Source organism: Rattus rattus, chromosome X, assembly GCF_011064425.1.
Source record: "Rattus rattus isolate New Zealand chromosome X, Rrattus_CSIRO_v1, whole genome shotgun sequence".
Lineage (NCBI taxonomy): Eukaryota > Metazoa > Chordata > Mammalia > Rodentia > Muridae > Rattus > Rattus rattus.
The window spans coordinates 16,940,062-16,957,764 of record NC_046172.1 but is presented as its reverse complement, the minus strand read 5'-3'; the positions used below and the strand labels follow the sequence as shown (position 1 = coordinate 16,957,764).

At 41.5% G+C, this 17,703-nt stretch overlaps 1 protein-coding gene and 1 pseudogene across 1 annotated transcript; one reads left to right on the top strand and one right to left on the bottom strand.

The window, feature by feature from the left end:
- The first annotated feature begins 994 nt into the window (after positions 1-994).
- Positions 995-1,785, top strand: LOC116888945 (annotated as a pseudogene).
- A 7,921-nt stretch (positions 1,786-9,706) lies between these two features.
- On the bottom strand, positions 9,707-13,175 carry Ezhip (EZH inhibitory protein). The gene is made up of 5 exons (XM_032890226.1): positions 12,305-13,175; positions 11,964-12,154; positions 11,517-11,854; positions 10,570-11,482; positions 9,707-10,508 (listed from the first exon to the last, which is right to left on the bottom strand). Exons 1-5 carry the CDS (start codon positions 12,468-12,470, stop codon positions 9,984-9,986), a joined length of 2,133 nt encoding a protein of 710 aa, XP_032746117.1. The 5' UTR covers positions 12,471-13,175; the 3' UTR covers positions 9,707-9,983.
- Positions 13,176-17,703: the final 4,528 nt, after the last annotated feature.

Sequence of the window (17,703 nt, the reverse complement as noted above, 5' to 3'; positions counted from 1 at the left end):
TGAGGCTCTAGCACACTTCCTAACATAGGGTAGGCCCCAAGTTCTATCCTTATTAAACAAAACATCAAATACATATTAACCATAGGAACCATTTATGTCACTGTTAAGTAATTACTCCAGTATTTCTAGTTCCACAAAAAAATTGTTTTTAAGAGACAAAAAATATAACAACCAATAAAATAATCATCCACATCTGTATAGATAAACATCAGACTGTGAATTTACACCAAGACCCACAACTGCAGAGAGTATGAGACTCTGGAAAACCCAGCCCTAAATGGAGTATCGTTATCAAACCTCTCTGCAGCCTCCAGGCTTAGGGATGTATTCAGAAGAGACCGAAGACTGTAAGAATGAAAAGGCAATGATGTAAGACTCCAAGGAAACAGTGGTCTGCCAGACACAACAGGACTGATGCACACCTGAACTCGGAGATTGTGACAGCACCCACAACACTTGCATCAGTTCAAAGCAGATGGGAGTCCAAGCATTGAGAGGAAGAAGTGTACCTGGGGTGCCAGGACGAACCAAGAAGCTATTTGCAATTGTTACCTGCTGGCACAGGGAAAATGAGTTTCCTCCGCCGAGTGTTATCAGGTATGTCAACCACACTCCAGGATAGGCCTTATGCCTAGGAGGAGTTGCAGTAATTGCTCAACTTGTTTTAGTATTTTTGTTTGTTTGTTTTCTTTTCTTTTTTTCTGTTCTCTCTCATTCTCTCATTCTCTCGTTCTCTCTCTCTCTCTTCTCTCTCTCCCTGCCCCCTCCCCCGAGAAACAGCCAGAATGAACATAATGTTAGGAAGGTGGGGAGGATCTTAGAAGAGTTGACAGAGAAAAAAAGAATAGTATCAAAATATATTGAAGGAAAAACTCAAATTAAGTTTTAAAAAGAATGGAACTGAGTGAAGCAGGCTCGTGGGCCAGCGACACCCAGAAATTAAGAGGTTTTTAAAACCCAGGAGGTCATGGACAGCTGCTTCACAGCTGTCATCATGCCACAAAACGAATTGATTGAATTGCACTGCAAATGATATGAATATTGTTTGGACTACCATGAGAAAAAGAGAAAGAAAAAAGGTTGGGAGGCCCATGAACATTCAAAGAAGGCAAAAAAAAAAAAAAAATGGCCTGAAGGCTAAGCTCTACCATAAACAGCACCATGTTAAGAAAATACAAATGAAAAAGACTATTAAGATGCATGAAAAGAGAAACACCAAGCAGAAGGATGACTGAGAAGTCGCCACAGGGGACAGTCCCTGCCTATCTGCTGGACAGAGAGGGGCAGTAGAGAGCAAAAGTATTTTCCAACATGATTAAGCAGAAACCAAAAAGAAAAGGTGGGAAAATGCAAGGTCCCTCTCTACCCAAAGTTAGTGCCTGAGGAGAAACAAAAGTGTTGAAAGTTATTTGAACAGGGAAAAGAACAAAGAAGGCATGGAAGAGAATGTTTATAAAAGTATGCTTTGTTGGTGATGCTTTTACAAGAAAACCACCTAAATATGAAACGTTCATTAGGTCAATGGGTCTACCTTTCAAAAAAGCCCATGTCACACACCCTGAGCTGAAGGCAACCTTTTGCCTGCCTATACTCGGTGTGAAAAAGAATCCCTCATCCCCATTATACACAACCCTGGGTGTGATCTCCAAAGGTACAGTCATTGAAGTGAATGTGAGGGAGTTGGGCCTTGGATCACAAGGAGGCAAGGTGATTTGGGGAAAGTGTGCCCAAGTTACCAACTATTCTGAAAATGATGGGTGCATAAATACAGTCTTGCTGGTTTGACAGTGACATCATACAAGTCCTTCAACTGACTACTGTCGGGAAAACACCATCACTGTGATCTTTCTGAACTACCAAGCAGTCTTATCCCACGTGCAGTCATCAAGAAGTATTTATTAAATTGTAAAGGAAAATAAAACACCGCCCAATTTAAAAATAAAATAAAATAAAAAAGAATAGTTGTCTTGTGCCTGGTATGATAGCTCAGTCTGTGAAGTTAACGCCCCAGGCAGCTGGCTTAAATATAATTAGAGTTGCAGGTCCTGTGTCTATCCTGTGTCAGAAAAACAGGGTGGAGAATTCTAGAATGATACACAAAATTGAACTCTGATCTGCAAACACAAATACACACACACACACACACACACACACACACACACACACACACACACAAAACACCTTGAAGTAATATTAAAAGACAGATAATTACTTTAATCTCTTGCTTATAAAATAAAGTGATATGATTAGCTGCCATGTAACAAACACTAAACAGAGCAGCAGTAATGTGTTTAGAAATTTACAACATCATATTTAAGGCAGTATCTGAGACTAAATGAGTAAAAAGACTACCAAAGATCCAACTGCATTATGAAGTGAAAATATAACGAACATAGTTTTGTCTGTCTGTTTGTTTTAAGAGACCAAGTTTCATGTAGCACAGTGTCATGACTACACTATGCTAGAAACACAGATGAACAGGACCCACTTGTCTTTCCACAATATCAGAATGTACTGAATCACAACAAATCCACAAAGCACAGCAGTTTCCATGACAGCAATTTGCCTTATACTCTGCCCACCTTGGAATCATGGTCTAGGTCACTCTGGGTTTTTTCAATTCCTAACTTAATTACTAATATTACATATCACAGGTCACACAATCAACATTCAAGAGGTTTCTGAAGTGGACTGAAAGAAAAGTCTGCATTGGTAAGATCAGGAACTGGATCGGTGCTGGGATGGGGGAAACCGCTGCTGCTGAGCTGCTGGAATCAGGTTTGAGAAACTGCTGAGTTCAGTTGCTAGGAGATAGTGTCACTAGCAGCAGACTAGGCAAAACAGAAGCAACAGGAACAGCCAGAAAATCCTCTGTCCCTGATACACACACTGTCTATCAGATAACAAGCTGCTGTAGCACCATGTCATTGCACTGTTAAGTGTCTTTATTAGGTCCATATGAAAGACTTACATACTTTTCTTGGTCTTCCATGTCCAATAAATTCTTGGTCTTACTTTTCCTGGTAGGATTTTAATATGTCCATGTGTCCCTATGGCCTCAGTTTGGACCAATCAGCTTACAGGAAGTTCTGCTTCTACTCTCCGGGTTAGCGACCAGTTTGTGCTGAATGGGTGATACCTGAAAGATGGGGTAGGTTTGGGGTCCACCCAGGGGCTACAGTCATCATCCTTCTCCCTCAAAATAGAGTAAAAAGCTACTGATAGAACAGTCTGCTGGGACAATGTAGAGTTTGAAAAGAACCACTGTTTTATAATATGGAGTAATATAGCAGAGGACACTGTATGATTGCAATACCAAGGCTGACCTTAAATTCACTATGCAGCCAAGGATAACTTTGAGCTTCTGGTTCTCCTGTTTCCACCTCCAAGAATGTGCCGCCACCATACCAGGTTATGAAGTTCTGGGGACAGAACCCTGAAACTTATGTATGTAGACAAGGACTTTACCAACTGAGCCACAACCTAGTTCCAATATTCTGGCTCTTGTTGATTCTAAAAATGCAATCAGGTACAAGATATAGGTCTTTTTCTCTCCCTTTTTTCTATAGGTTCATATGTTCCTTGTTCATATGTTCCTCCAAAACTAATTTTTGACAAGGCATTTGTGAATTTTTATTTTTGCAAGCATGTGCATTGTTTCAATGAATAACTCTTTATGGGATCCTGGGACACAAGGAAAATCCCCAATCAATCTTGAATGGACAAAATTCTTTTACTTCAGTAGTTAGGTAGGTCCACAGAAGATAGTTGCAAACAGTTTAAATGAGGGCTCTGATGTGGTTAAAATCAAGGGACTCTGGAAACAGAGGAAATGCATGAACCAGAGATGGTGGCTAGGATCAGGATAGGATGCTCCTATGTAACTTGACTGTGAGCAGATACTATTACTATTACTATTACTATTACTATTACTATTACTATTACTATATTACTATTACTATATTACTATTACTATATACTACTATACTATTACTGACCCAATTGGAGACCAAAAAAGGAAGGGGCGAGGATAAGGAGGAAGGATTGTGCAACTTGCTCAAGGTCAAACAGCAAGGCAGAAATCTGGCCACCTTTTAACCCCAGGTCTGTCTTCCTACAGTGTTCTACACAGTTTGTGTCACTAGACGTTCACTTGTATAATGACATTTTTTTATTCCTTCCCAGCCACTCTCTTATACTTCTTGGGGTTCTGGTGATTGGATTCGTTTTTAAACTATAAACTATAGTATCAGGATTGTGAAGTCCAGAGAAAAATAAAATCTCCAACCTAGTACTGGTGGCAAACAACTTTGGTTCCAGCCCTTGGAAGGTTGGGGCAGGAGGATCAGGAGTTCAAGTTTATCCTAAGCTACAAATAGAGTTTGAAGTCACCCTTGAATACATGACACACTGTATGGAAGGGAAAAAATGTAGGACCACTTGTTTAAACATCCTTAGGAATTTCATGACAATATGACCTCATAGTAAGTGGAGACCTATATGACTGCACAGGTCATATATTCATAAAACCAGCCCTATACATTATAGATTACTGAGCAACCTTCAGAGAAAGACTACAAAAGACTTTCAGATAACCCTGGTACTTTCTCCAACAGAACTCTTAAGGTGAAAGCTGTGCCCAGCTGTGAGTGGGGCAGGAGTTTGAGATGGACCATTTAAGGCCCCTTTCCCAGGTAATAGCTATTTCTGAAGACTGACCATCACTGAGAAGGCAGACACAAAAGGAAGCTACAGACACAGCACCAGAATTCCAAGGAAGAAAACTATGGCCACATTCTGCTACATTTTTATCATATTTATCTCTGTGATCATTATGTAAGTGCGTGGCCAATCAGCCAAAGCCAGTTCTCTCCACCTACTGTGCGGATGCCATGGATGAAGTTCAGGTATTCAGGCTTGGCAGCAAGTGCCTTTACAAGCTAAGTCAATGCAGGCCCAATTATTGCTACTTTCTAAACCCTTTCTTGCATAGATATTTTAATATTCCCTCTACAATAAATTATAACATGTTTCAATTTTTTTACATGCGACTTGAAGTTAATGTTGTTGTCCTGGATTTTTTAACTTTCCATATGAAGTTTGAGTTGACTGAATTTTAAAAATACAGACTTCACAATAAATAGTAGATGAAAGTTGCAAACCTTCACACTGAGTGAAATAGTACTTTTTGCAAGGGCAGACCATGCCATCTCCTTAACAAAGGAAGCACACAAAGGACAATTACGAAATCTAAAGTTTTCATATTATCCTGTTTTGTTTTTGTTTTGTTTTATTCTTTTGAGACAGGGCTTCTGTGTTCCTGGCTGTCCTGGAACTAGCTCCACAAAGCAGGCTGGCCTCAAATGCATAGAAATCTGTCTGTCTCTGTCTCCTGAGTACTGGGATTAAAGGCCACCACTGCCTGGCTAGTATTATTTTTATATTGCTTCTATTCCTTAAAATGGGATCCCTGTGAAAATATACTTTGTAAGGATGTCCTGCATATTAAACATTATGTGTGTATAAACATCAAAGTGGTATTTACCCCTATAAGCATATCATGATTTATATCTGTTAGATTTACTTGTAAGGTATAATGTAATTTACAGTCAAAAATATTAACCCAATATATATATATGTTAATCCATTAACATGAAAGCATACAATGAACCGAGATGAAACTAACAACTAGAAAAGACCTACTAATTTCAGAATCATTGTTCCTTAGAGCCATAATACTTTCTTTTTCATTTTATTCAGATATCTTCAATATCACAAAAACATTGCTCAATAGCCTGTGAAAAGTCCTTTATACTTTAAATATCAGAAATAAATTTAATTAAAATTTTAAAGTATTGTTGTTTGGCAGACAAACGAAGTGTTTGAAGATCCAGATGTTGTAGTATAAAAAAAATAAATCTCAGTACATGTGATCATAATCTTAGTAAAACTGAAACCATCACTCTATGCCAGGCAGATACCCAGTCCATTTTAATCCTTACTATAGTCTTGGGGGTATTCACTGTTACTGTGGCCAGTGACAAAAGGCCAGAGGATTTCAGATTAACCAGCTTGTCAAGTAACAGTGAGACAAATCAAAAACCAGAATTCAAATCTCAAAACAGACTGTAGAGCTAGTTGGTTTGCCTTGGGATTTTGAAGCTCATAGAACTGCCTCTTTCCTTACTTTCCACAACTGTAAACTGTGAATAAATGCTGGCTCTGGCTCTCCATTAATTATGAGGTGTACAACTTACTGCATTAGAAATAGTCTATTTGGGGGGCTTGGAGTGTAGCCCAGTAATAGAATTCTTGTTTAGCATTTTGTGAGGTTCTAGGTTTGATCTCTGGCAACACATACAAATAAATGATTAAATAAATAGTCTCTTTCTAGTCTTAGCCACTGAAAATTGTAAAGCTACTTACAAAAAGGAAACAGAACAATAAATGTATGTTCCAAGGCTAATAAAGGAGCTCAGTTGGTAAGGTACTCGCCTAGTGTTCAGGAAGCCCTGTGTTTGATCCTAAGCACCACATAAAGTAGATATTGCTGTCACATGTGTTATCTTGGTACTCTGCAGATGAAGACAAGAAGCTCAGCTGAAGATCAATTTTGGCTACCTACCAAGTTTGAAGCCAACCTGGGCTATAAGACACTGTATCTGAAAACAAAGAAAACATGCAAATAAAAACGAAACAAAACAAAAAACCTCCAAAACCCTTACGTCCTCTGTTTCAAAGATTTTGTGGCACATATATCTAGTGAGTTTTTATTCTCATGTTTAAATCTAAATATTATCTTTCTCTACTTCATTCCATTCGTGAAGATAATGGAATCCATTGTTTTATTTCTAGAAATATAAACGGCCTGTTGGTATCATCAGGCACATTGTTCAAGGAGTGAGGACATTTGGGAGTAGAGAAATTGGTGACAGAAATGACTCTAAGGACTCCCCCTACTCCCCAACCTCTGCCTTTAGCCCCAAGCCCACATAAAAACAAAACAAATACAGAGAACAACATATAATGTATGTTATTGTGGGGTTTCTATTGCTGTTATAAAACCCTGTGACCCAAACCAACTGTAGGGGTGGTAATTTGGATTATATTTACACATCACAGATCCATCATCAAAGGAAGGCAGAGCAGAAGCTACGGAGGAGCAAAGTTGCTTATTGCTGAGGGGACAACACACTGGTCCTGTTGTGAGCTGAGCCTTCTCACATGTATCATTAATCAAAATGTCCTACAGGCTCACTGAAGGCCAGTCTCATGGAAGCATTTTCTCAGCTGTGTTACTTCTCAGTTGTGTCAAGCTGATAAAAAACAAACCAACTAACCAGGGCACAGATATTTTCAATAAATCTAGGTTGTAAGATACCATCTAGTACGTAAAGATTCAGGTGAATGTGAAAAAAAAGTGTTACCCATCACATTATGTATACATCAGTATCTATGTTGGAGGGAAGATAAACTGTCAATGCTCTGCACCTGTGGGATCTGCATCCACAGATCCAAGCAACTGCATTATCAAAACCATTTATGAGTAAAAATGTAACTGGAAAAAATATGAGTGCATTCCCCTTATTCCCCAAACAAAATTCATACCTTCTTACTTAGGACTGAATTTAGAATTTTAAATAACTTAAGAGATTTTAATATAAATCCTGTATGCTCTTCCTCTCTTCTGGAATTGTGGTCTCCTTCTGGTGCCCAAGCTGACCTCAAAATCCAGGGCTCAAGCAATCCCCTTCGGGTTCTTCTCGAGTAGCCAGGACCCCAAGCATATACCACAGTGATTGGTTATTATTTCATTCTTTAAGCTTACTTGAGCATCTATGAGGTTTTTGTTTGTTTTTGTTTTCTGGGTTTTTTGTTTTGTTTTGTTTTCGTAGCCAGTGGGGTTGCTGGAATCAATTGCCTGTGCCTACTGAGGGGCTGCTATAGTGGAAAGTTTCCAAAAGGATAAGGAGAGAAACACAAATTAGCCTACCACTGGCAATTAACAGATGAACCTGGAAAAGCTTTGAGTTTTCACTACCAGGCAAGTGCAAGAGAAATTCAAGGGACACTACAGGTGCTGGAGTAACAGCATAGCAGACGCAGAATTCTCAAAACTCTTGGTTTGAAGCTACAAGTTTTTATACGCATTGGCAAGACACTAAACTTTTTGATGTATAGAAAAATACAAATGAATGTCATGACTCATGTTTTCTCATTTCCATTTTCCATGAGATGTCTCACACCTAACCCTGAAAATGCCTCAGCCTATAGTTTTTCTGCCCTTTGTTACCAAAGCTATCTTCATGACTACTTCGGGGGCCTGGAAGTAAGGGGGGGGGTGTGTGCTTACGCCACCTTCAGAAGGACTGAGACTAGAGATCTGAAATCCCTGGAAGCATGCTCAGGGAATGAGGGCACGTGAAACTCTTGAAAAAGTGGCAGGGTACTAGGTCCTAGTGGACACTTTTTGTGTGAAATATCAGATCTTCGGAAGCATTCATAGTGCTTCTTAAGAACTGGAAGAAGCTGAAGGGGACGGTGACCTGGTAGGACCAGCAGTCTCAATTAACCTGGACCCCTGAGATCTCTCAGACACTGGATCACCAACCAGGCAGCACCAGCTGATATGATGCCCTCAACACATATACAGCTGAGAACTGCCTGGCTTGGGTTCAGTCAGAGAAGATGTACCTAATCCTCAAGAGACTGGAGGCCCCAGGGAATAGGGAGGTCTGGCAGGGTGGGGGTGGAGTGCGGTGGGGACATCCTTGTGGAGAAGGGGTAGGTATGATATGTGGAACAGTCAGAGGGTGGATGGAGGGGGTAGTGGATAAAATCTGGAGTGTAAAAAATTAAATAAAATTTAAAAAATTAAAAACAATTACTTTCTAAAATATAAAGGGTTAGGACTAAACCAGGGTCTGTGCTTGTATTGGATCATATACTAGAAAAAGAGAGGAGAAAGTATATGGCGGGTGGGGGGATGGAGGGATTTTCCTGGCTTTATTTACACTTTATACCATTCTAATGATTAAGGAAACACACTATTCATGCATTTCTCTCCAAATGTCTGCCTCTCGTATGTACCAACATCTTCACGATGGAAATTTTTTATCAATACATGCTCAACCACTTGATGACTACCAGAACCTGTCTTCCTATGACTAAGCCTCATCCCAGACCTCCCAAAATCCACCCCCTTTCTCCCCTCTCCCTACCCACTTCCAATACATAAATACTGTTATACTATAGAAATGGAAGCCCCTATCTTCAAGCACTGGACCCACTTTCCTCCTCCTCCTCCTCCTCCTCCTCCTCCTCCTCTTCTTCCTCTTCCTCCGTCTTCTTCCCTGCCTCCCTGCTTTCCATTTTTCCTCCCCACTTGAGATCATGCCACCCTCCCCCTTTTCTGACTCTTCATAGGGTTTTATCCAAGTTAACAAATCACCTATGCTAAAAAGCTACACCGGTGATCTTCAGTAGTAAATTGTTGGGCAGACCTCCATCTCAGACAGAGGAATATTTTTCCTTCTTTCCTTTTAAAAAGTCAGCTAGCAGAATAATGATGCTTCTTAATTCTCCAAATATAAAATCATAAAATTGTACAATAATAAAGAGATTAAATTTTTAAAATAAAACTTAACACTTTATTAAAAATACTTAATTACAGAAAAGCAACTCAGGGGCAAAAGATAAAAACAACCAAAGCCCCCACCCAAACCCAACAACAAATAAACAACCCAAGCTGTTTTAAAGATAATGGGGGTACTGAATGGAACCAAAGTCCTTATAAGTGCTAAATAGTTGGGGCGAGGAGAACAGGGGACTTCAAAACTGCTCAGACTACTGGTGAATGGGTAGAAACCCTAGAAACCTCAGATTATCAACCACACAGCCAACTGTGTATAAGGGCTTATTCCTTTTGTGAGTCTGCTAGAACACACAAAGAATAACAGCAAGGGTGGAATAAGGGACATCATCTACACTTCCCCTTCTGCAGGAGAGTGAGGGTCATCCTCTGTTTCTTCCTCTGAGGAGGAATGGAGGTTATCCAGGTCAGGTATCAAGGCACGCCAAAGGGTATTAGGACTAGGACCAGAGACAGAACTCAAGTCACTTAATGGAGGTGAAGAGCCCTTTAAAGAATGGGGGCTTGAAACACAGAGCTCACTGGTGGATGAGGAGGAAGAACTGGCACCTTCACCATACTGCCCAGGCAAAGGATAGAGCCTACCAGGAGGAGAAGGGGAAGAGGCCCGCATACGGACTGGACGCCTTGGAGGAGAGCTTGCGGTTGCATGTGAAGATCTCCTTGGAAGTGTAGGCGTAGAGGTGAAAGGCCTTGCTTGTGACTGGCTGCGAGGGCCAGGCTCCATCTCCACCAGCTCTGGCTCTGACTCCGACTCGGGCTCCGACTCAGGCTCGGCCTCGGCCTCGGCCTCCGGCTCCGACTCAGGCTCGGCCTCAGCCTCGGCCTCCGACTCAGACTCGAGCTCGAGCTCGAGCTCGTGATCAGATTCAGACTCGGACTTGGGCTCAGGCTCAGGCTCCGCTCCTTTGTTTCACGGCTTTGTCGCCGGTGGTCAGAGCCGGACCTGATGTACTGCGACTGGGCCTGGATGCACTGCGACTGCGGCTTCTGCTCTGTGTTGCACGGCTGCCTGTATCAGGACTGGACACCGGGGGACCACTGTGAAGAACAGGAATCCGGGGAGTGGCCCGAGGGCGTAAATTCCAGCCTATGGTGTGGACTTCGGGCTGAACCTCAGGGCTGACCAGTGCAGGGCTATGATGACCAAATGTTACCACACGTGAGCGGAGAACCCAGCCTCCGGGGATCACACTGCCTCTGGAGTCAGGTTCCCTGCAGAAAACTCCATCATCAGGAGCCTGCAGAATGGTCTGTTGACTGAGTTCCTGGACATTCTCATCACTGCTGGACCCAGGGGCACTGCTGGGAGGACCAGAAACAGTCAGAAAGGCTTGGCTGAGGGCCATAGGGGCTGGAGTAGACACAGGGCCTGACCTGGTGGTGCTCCTAAGGGTAGTAGGCCCTGGGGAGTCTAGGTTCCCCACTGCATATTCAGAATGGTGGCTGCTGCTAGGCTGAGAGCTCAGAGAAGATGGTAGCTGAAGCCTATGGGGCAACTCGAGAGCTTCCGGAAGCTGAAGTGCACCTAGACTTTTTGTCGTTAGGTTTTGGCTGGGCTGCTTCCTCTTTCTACAGCTCTTTGTTTGAGCTGGGGGCTCGTTGCTGTCTTTTTCGCCTCTCAGGGCTTGGCCTAGCTCTCTCTGGCTTCTTGTCATGGGCCTAACACGTCCAAGTTGTATGTCTGGGCCAAAGCTACCCTCAGGGTCAAAAGGCTGATTGTCAGGCACAGAAAATGTCCCCAGGTTTTCAATAGCCATGGAGAAGGTGTCAGGCGACCCCAAGTCAACCTTGAGGCCCTGGAAAGCGCTGCCAGCCGCTGAGGTGCCACTGCAGACTGTGAGAACCGCTAACGGGGTTTTACCTGAGTCGAGACAGGCAGGGCCCCAAGTCAACTTTCTGAGGCCTTGGAAAGGCCGCGCCATGCTGAGGTGTCACTGCAGACTGCAAGAACCGAAGCAACGGGGGCTTTACCTTGAGTCGAGAAGGTGTCAGGCGGCCCCAAGTCAACTTCGAGGCCTTGGAAAGCGCTGCCAGCCGCTGAGGTGTCACTGCAGACTGCAAGAACCGAAGCAACGGGGGCTTTACCTTGAGTCGAGAAGGTGTCAGGCGGCCCCAAGTCAACTTCGAGGCCCTGGAAGGCGCTGCCAGCCGCTGAGGTGTCACTGCAGACTGCAAGAACTGAAGCAACGGGGCTTTTACCTGAGTCGAGAAGGTCAGGGCCCCAAGTCAACTTCGAGGCCTTTGAAAGCTGTCAGCCGGGCTGAGGTGTCACTGCAGACTGCAAGAACCGAAGCAACGGGGGCTTTACCTTGAGTCGAGAAGGTGTCAGGCGGCCCCAAGTCAACTTCGAGGCCTTGGAAAGCGCTGCCAGCCGCTGAGGTGTCACTGCAGACTGCAAGAACCGAAGCAACGGGGGCTTTACCTTGAGTCGAGAAGGTGTCAGGCGGCCCCAAGTCAACTTCGAGGCCTTGGAAAGCGCTGCCAGCCGCTGAGGTGTCACTGCAGATCGAGAACTGAACCAACGGGAGCTTCACCTTTGAACGAGAAGATGTCAGGGCGCCCCAAGTCAACGAGGCCTGGAAAGCGCTGCCCGGCCGCTGAGGTGCCGCCACTGCAGACTGCGAGAACCCCAAGTAACGGGGGCTTTACCTTGAGTCGAGAAGGTGTCAGGCGGCCCCAAGTCAACTTCGAGGCCTTGGAAAGCGCTGCCGGCCGCTGAGGTGCCACTGCAGACTGTGACGGGGGCTTTACCTTGGGACCTGACACTGCCTCTACGTGCAGTCCGCTCCTTCTTGGGAGTTGAATATGAGGCCATATCGGCTTAACAGCGTCTTACTAGTTCAGAGAAATGGCTTCTCCGTGGCTTCGCGCGGTGAAGTGGCTTCTCGAAGGCTTCGTGCCCAGTGAAGTGGCTTCCCAGGACCCAGCAAAGGATGCTGGGTAGAGACAGGATACAGTGGCAGAGTGGGTGGGGCTGGCCAAATTCTAGCCTCTGATTGGCCAGCTGTAAGCAATCCCCCTCCACATCCAACTTCCGGCTGAACCTCCCTCCACCTGGCAAGGCCTCCTGCTGGGTGGGAGAAGGCCAGGGAAACTTCTAGTGGTTTCTGGTGTGTTCCTCCTGTCCTACCGCACCCTCCCTATCACTTTCCACGGTCAACAGTATAAATTTCACAATCCTTCCACCCTGACCTGAGTGGGAACATCTACATGAATTATAGGCAACATCCTAAATAAGTTTTGACTTTTTTGTGATTGGTACAGGAATCACTTTAAAGATTTACTACATGCTGACCAATAAGTTTTGATCTCTAGGCCATGCATAACCTTATTGTTCCCCTTTAAGTAACCCGGTGACCAGGCTACGGAATCTAGTAGATTTTAAGTTTGCTGAGAGGTATAAGGACTTCAAAGGAGACGATGAGGTGCACATAGTTTTGGATTTAAAATGCTCGGCAAGGAATGTCAGGTCCCAAATGCCGGGTTTTACAATTTTCCTGTAAGATGCTTGCTTGCTTGCTTGCTTGCTTGCTTTCTTTCTTTCTTTCTTTCTTTCTTTCTTTCTTTCTTTCTTTCTTTCTTTCTTTCTTTCTTTCTCTCTCTCTCTCATTTTAAATTACTACATCAGAGCTGTCAGTTTTGGTAGCCCAAAACAGAAATGCAAATATACCAAAACCAGCACCTAAATTTTCTCATGCCTACAATCAAATACTGGGAAATATTAATTATATCTTCATAGACTAGATGTACGTATACATATATATACATATATTAGTTTTATGAAAATATGATTATTCATGCATAAGTATTGTTTGTAACTTGTTTGGGGGGTATCAAGAAAATACATTTTCGGGGTTGGGTATTTAGCTCAGTGGTAGAGCGCTTGCCTAGCAAGCGCAAGGCCCTGGGTTCGGTCCCCAGCTCCAAAAAAAAAAGAAAATACATTTTCCATGTCAATGAATACTTGATGACAAGGAGCTGGGTGTGGTATCTCACACCTGTGATTGTAGCACTAGGGAAGGGTGAGAGAAGGATTTCAATTTGAAGATCACCCTGGGCTGCATAATGAGACCCTGTCTCAAAAAAACAACGAAGTATTTAGGGAGGAAACATATGCTTTCAAACATTCTTATACTGACTAATATGTATGCTCTCTCTATTTTTTAATATCAGTGTGAGATACACATCACTGTACTCACTAAAGATTGCTCATATACTCAAATGTGTCTTGTGGATCAGTCCTGAGAGGAAGAAACGCTTGGTATAAGCTTATGCACATTTATAATTTTAGCAGAAACAAATGGGACACTTAACAGAATGGATGAGCAACTGGACTTGGACACAAAAATAGAATAGAATGGTGTTTAGAGTGTCTAATAAGGTGGGATGGCAAATGGATTTGAAACAGAAAGCAGAATGGGATGAAATGGAGACAGAATGCACACTAGAATGAAATGGGGAAGGAAACGCATACTCAAACCTTATGATATGGACAGTTGCATAGAATATCATGGGCAAAACCGGGATGGACCAGAAAGAAACTAATATAGGAAAGAAAAATATAACATCTGAAAATGAGGGAAATATTAAAATAGTAAGAAATCAAAATAAGACCAATTGTGCCCTGGAATGATTTAGTACAGATTTTAAAATAGCAGACAATGATAGTCTATATATGGGAAAGTGTGTGTCAGTGCGTGTGTGTGTGAGTGTGTGTGTGTGTGTGTGTGTGTGCGCACACGTGCATGTGTGCTTGAGAGTGCTGCTGTGGGCTTGTTGCCTGATCCTTTTTAGAAGAAGTATGTCATGTCACTGAGGGTGGGCTTTTAGTGAGGCCTACTGTCTCTTTCTTCTTGCTGCCTGGGGATTTTGATGTAGACTGCTTAGCTCCTTCTCCAGTACTGTCTGCCTGCATGCTGCCATCATTTTAACAATGGATTAAATCTCTGACACTGTATGCAAGCCCCAAATAAATGCTTTCCTTTAAAAGAATTTTTGTGGACATGGTGTCTCTTCACAGCAGTAGAACAATGCCTACCATATACATTTATCTGGTTTTTTTTTTTTTTTTTTTTTTTTTGGACCAACTTTTATTTTTTTTTTGGAACCCAACTTTAAAAGGAATTAAAGTATTTGTAAAAAATGTAAAAGACTGTACATATCAAATATTTGAATTGATTGAACATAGGGCTGTAGAATCAATATTATAAAGCTGAATTGTATTTCTCTATACTAAGATCAGAAATTGTGTAAAGAAAAATTTGAAATGCTATTTCCTGTAACATGAGAAAGTATCAAACACAAAACAGTAAAATCTCCCAAGATTCCTGGTCAGAAATCACCATATCACTCCTGAAGAGATTAAAGCAAACTGCCATTAATCTGAGGTGCAGCATGGTTAACTGTGGGTTCAAACAAGAGCTTCTTCAAACTTTTTCTGTCCAAGGTTCCCACTGAGTCCCCCAAAATCTTATGGAGCCCCAGATATGAAAGAATATAATGCAGGCACACCAATAAAACCATTGCTAATCATACATTTATTTTAAATAGCTCTCTAGTTACATAAACTTGTTATTTACTAAACATGATTGCAAACTTTCACACTAACAGGATGGATAGCCCTATTTTTTTTTTTTTTGCACAAAGAATTACATCTTTGCTGGATATTTGATATTTCAGGACCTAGAACATCTTCAAATATTTTCAGAGTTTATCAATATTTTATAATTGTCAGTGTCTATCTAGAATGCTGCTTTATATAAAACTGAAGCATAAATATATAATAATACAAAATGCTAAGAGTGTGTTTAGAGTTCTTTCAGAAATTACTAGAAATTTCTGTCATAATTCCAAGCAAATTCCAAGTACATTTTATAAAACTCAAGTGAGAAACTCAAAAGGTAATTTTAAAACTCAAACATTCTAACTAAATAGTCCAAGTACATTTTAGGAAATCCCAAGTACATTTTAGGAAACTCAAAAGCCAATTTTAAAAATCAAACATTCTAACTAAACAATCCCAAAAGAAGCTAATATTAGATACACTGAGGAGTAATTATAAAAATATTAAATGTTTAACCTTTTAAATAATTAAACCAAAATGGTTCTGTAAAAGCAAAAAATCCATAGTGATCAGCAGTTGATGTATTCCAGGTACCAGTGAGGCCATTAGGTGATGCAAGTACATGCCTGCTGTGTTCGGAACCAAGTCCCACATGAAGTTTGGGGCGGGGGAACTCTGCCCCAAACATCTATCAAACTCATTATTCATTTGATATGGAATTTTTTGTTAATGTGGAGTCCTCTTTGCTACCAAACTTTTCCAGACCCCTACAATTCAGTTAAACAACTCAATATGGAGCTGTCCACCAACCACAGTTTAATTAGCTGATGATGAGAAGAGTGATATTATGGGATTTCAAAAAAATTCTCACCAAAATTATATACAAAGCACAATAGAATGACACACAATGAAAGTGTCAGGAGATTGTCGGTGGAAATTGAGAAACTGATTCTAAAATGTACATGTTTACCAAAAATTCAATATCAGGCAAAGTCTTACAGAATAAGAAATTTGAGGGACGCTTACTGTTATTTGTGTATAAAAGAATTTATTTTTACAGGAATAAAGATAAGTATACCTTTATTCACATAAAAACATATTGAGCAACAAAGAAAAAACAGAATTCACAAACAAGACACACCTAAGGGATCAGTCCAACAGCAAAACTAGAAGTACAACGCCTAGAATGGAACGGCAGGACTGGATTAATTGGACATGAAGCCATAGAGAACACATAAATGTGGTGTCTAACCAGACTCGTACACAGAAAATCAATTCCACAATACAAAGCTTATATCTGTAACATTATATAGGACACAAAATCATTAATAATTAAGGAAGGTATTGACCAAGCACACACAATAAACAACAAATAAAGAAAAATGCAATTAAACATCAGCACCATAATTTCAACAGATAATTCACAAAATACGTTCAATGGCCTTAGAAATAAAATTCTGCTCTGAATGTTTGCTACAAATTAAAATCATAGGGAGAAAGCAGTGAGCATAGTGAGGAAAAACAAAACGTCTGCTGTCCTCAAGAGTGAAAGAAGGTATGGCGGACCTTTGCTGGTACCTCTACTTTAAAAGCTATTTGGCAGTAGGAATTTAAGCAGAACTTATGTATTTCATAGAATCCAGGGAATCCATGTGTGTTTGTTTCTTTTACATAACAGCCACACATGCAATGACTTAATGCAGTGGCCATTTATCATTTCGCAGTTCTGAAGGGTCAGAGGCCTATGCTGGCCACGATGGGTCATCTACACAGTGACAGGATGAAATCAGTCACCTAAGTTTCACTTCTATGAGAAGGAACAGATTTCTAAGCTTACTGAGTTTCTCATGCAGTTCCTTTCCACAACTCCCCTCTATATTCCTCCTTAAAGTCTTTCAAGATGAACACAGTCCAATTTAAAACCTCACCTTCTTAGTCCTGATGCACTCAGAATAACCTCCTTAAATGAGTGACCACGGATGGGAACCTTGATACATTTGAAAAAACAAACCCTCCTTTCTCACACATAAAATTTCCCATCATATTATATACCACAGGCTTTTCTGATTGGATAAGAGAGGATGACATAGGATCCTTAGGACCCATCTTGGAAGTCTCCATATTTACCTGTCTCCAGGATCCCAGGATCTACACCACTCCTCATATAAAAGCTATATCCAACGTTCTACAAATTTCTCATCACATTACACTATCATTGCTATTTCATAACTCATCCAAATTGCACCACACATATGTGATTCCTGGTACAAATTCTGGAGTATAGTGCTTCATAAACTGTGTATGAACAACACTAGAATGATAGGTTACCTTCCTAATATTACAACATTCAATGATGGCATTTTATCTATAAGCGTTGTGATTTAATATGAGGCTGAATGGAAGGGCAGGAAGGAGCTCAAAGTTTCAAAGCTGATTTTAACTTTCTGCCCATGACAATTAAGGGATTTTCCAAGATGATTTAGGT

Coding starts and splice junctions, on each gene's coding strand:
- Ezhip (XM_032890226.1), bottom strand. CDS start 12,470: ATGGCCTCATATTCAACTCCCAAGAAGGAGCGGACTGCACGTAGAGGC. Junction 12,155..12,304: donor TGACACCTTCTCGACTCAAG/GTAAAGCCCCCG, acceptor CTCGATCTGCAG/TGACACCTCAGCGGCTGGCA. Junction 11,483..11,516: donor CCCTGCCTGTCTCGACTCAG/GTAAAACCCCGT, acceptor CACAGTCTGCAG/TGGCACCTCAGCGGCTGGCA.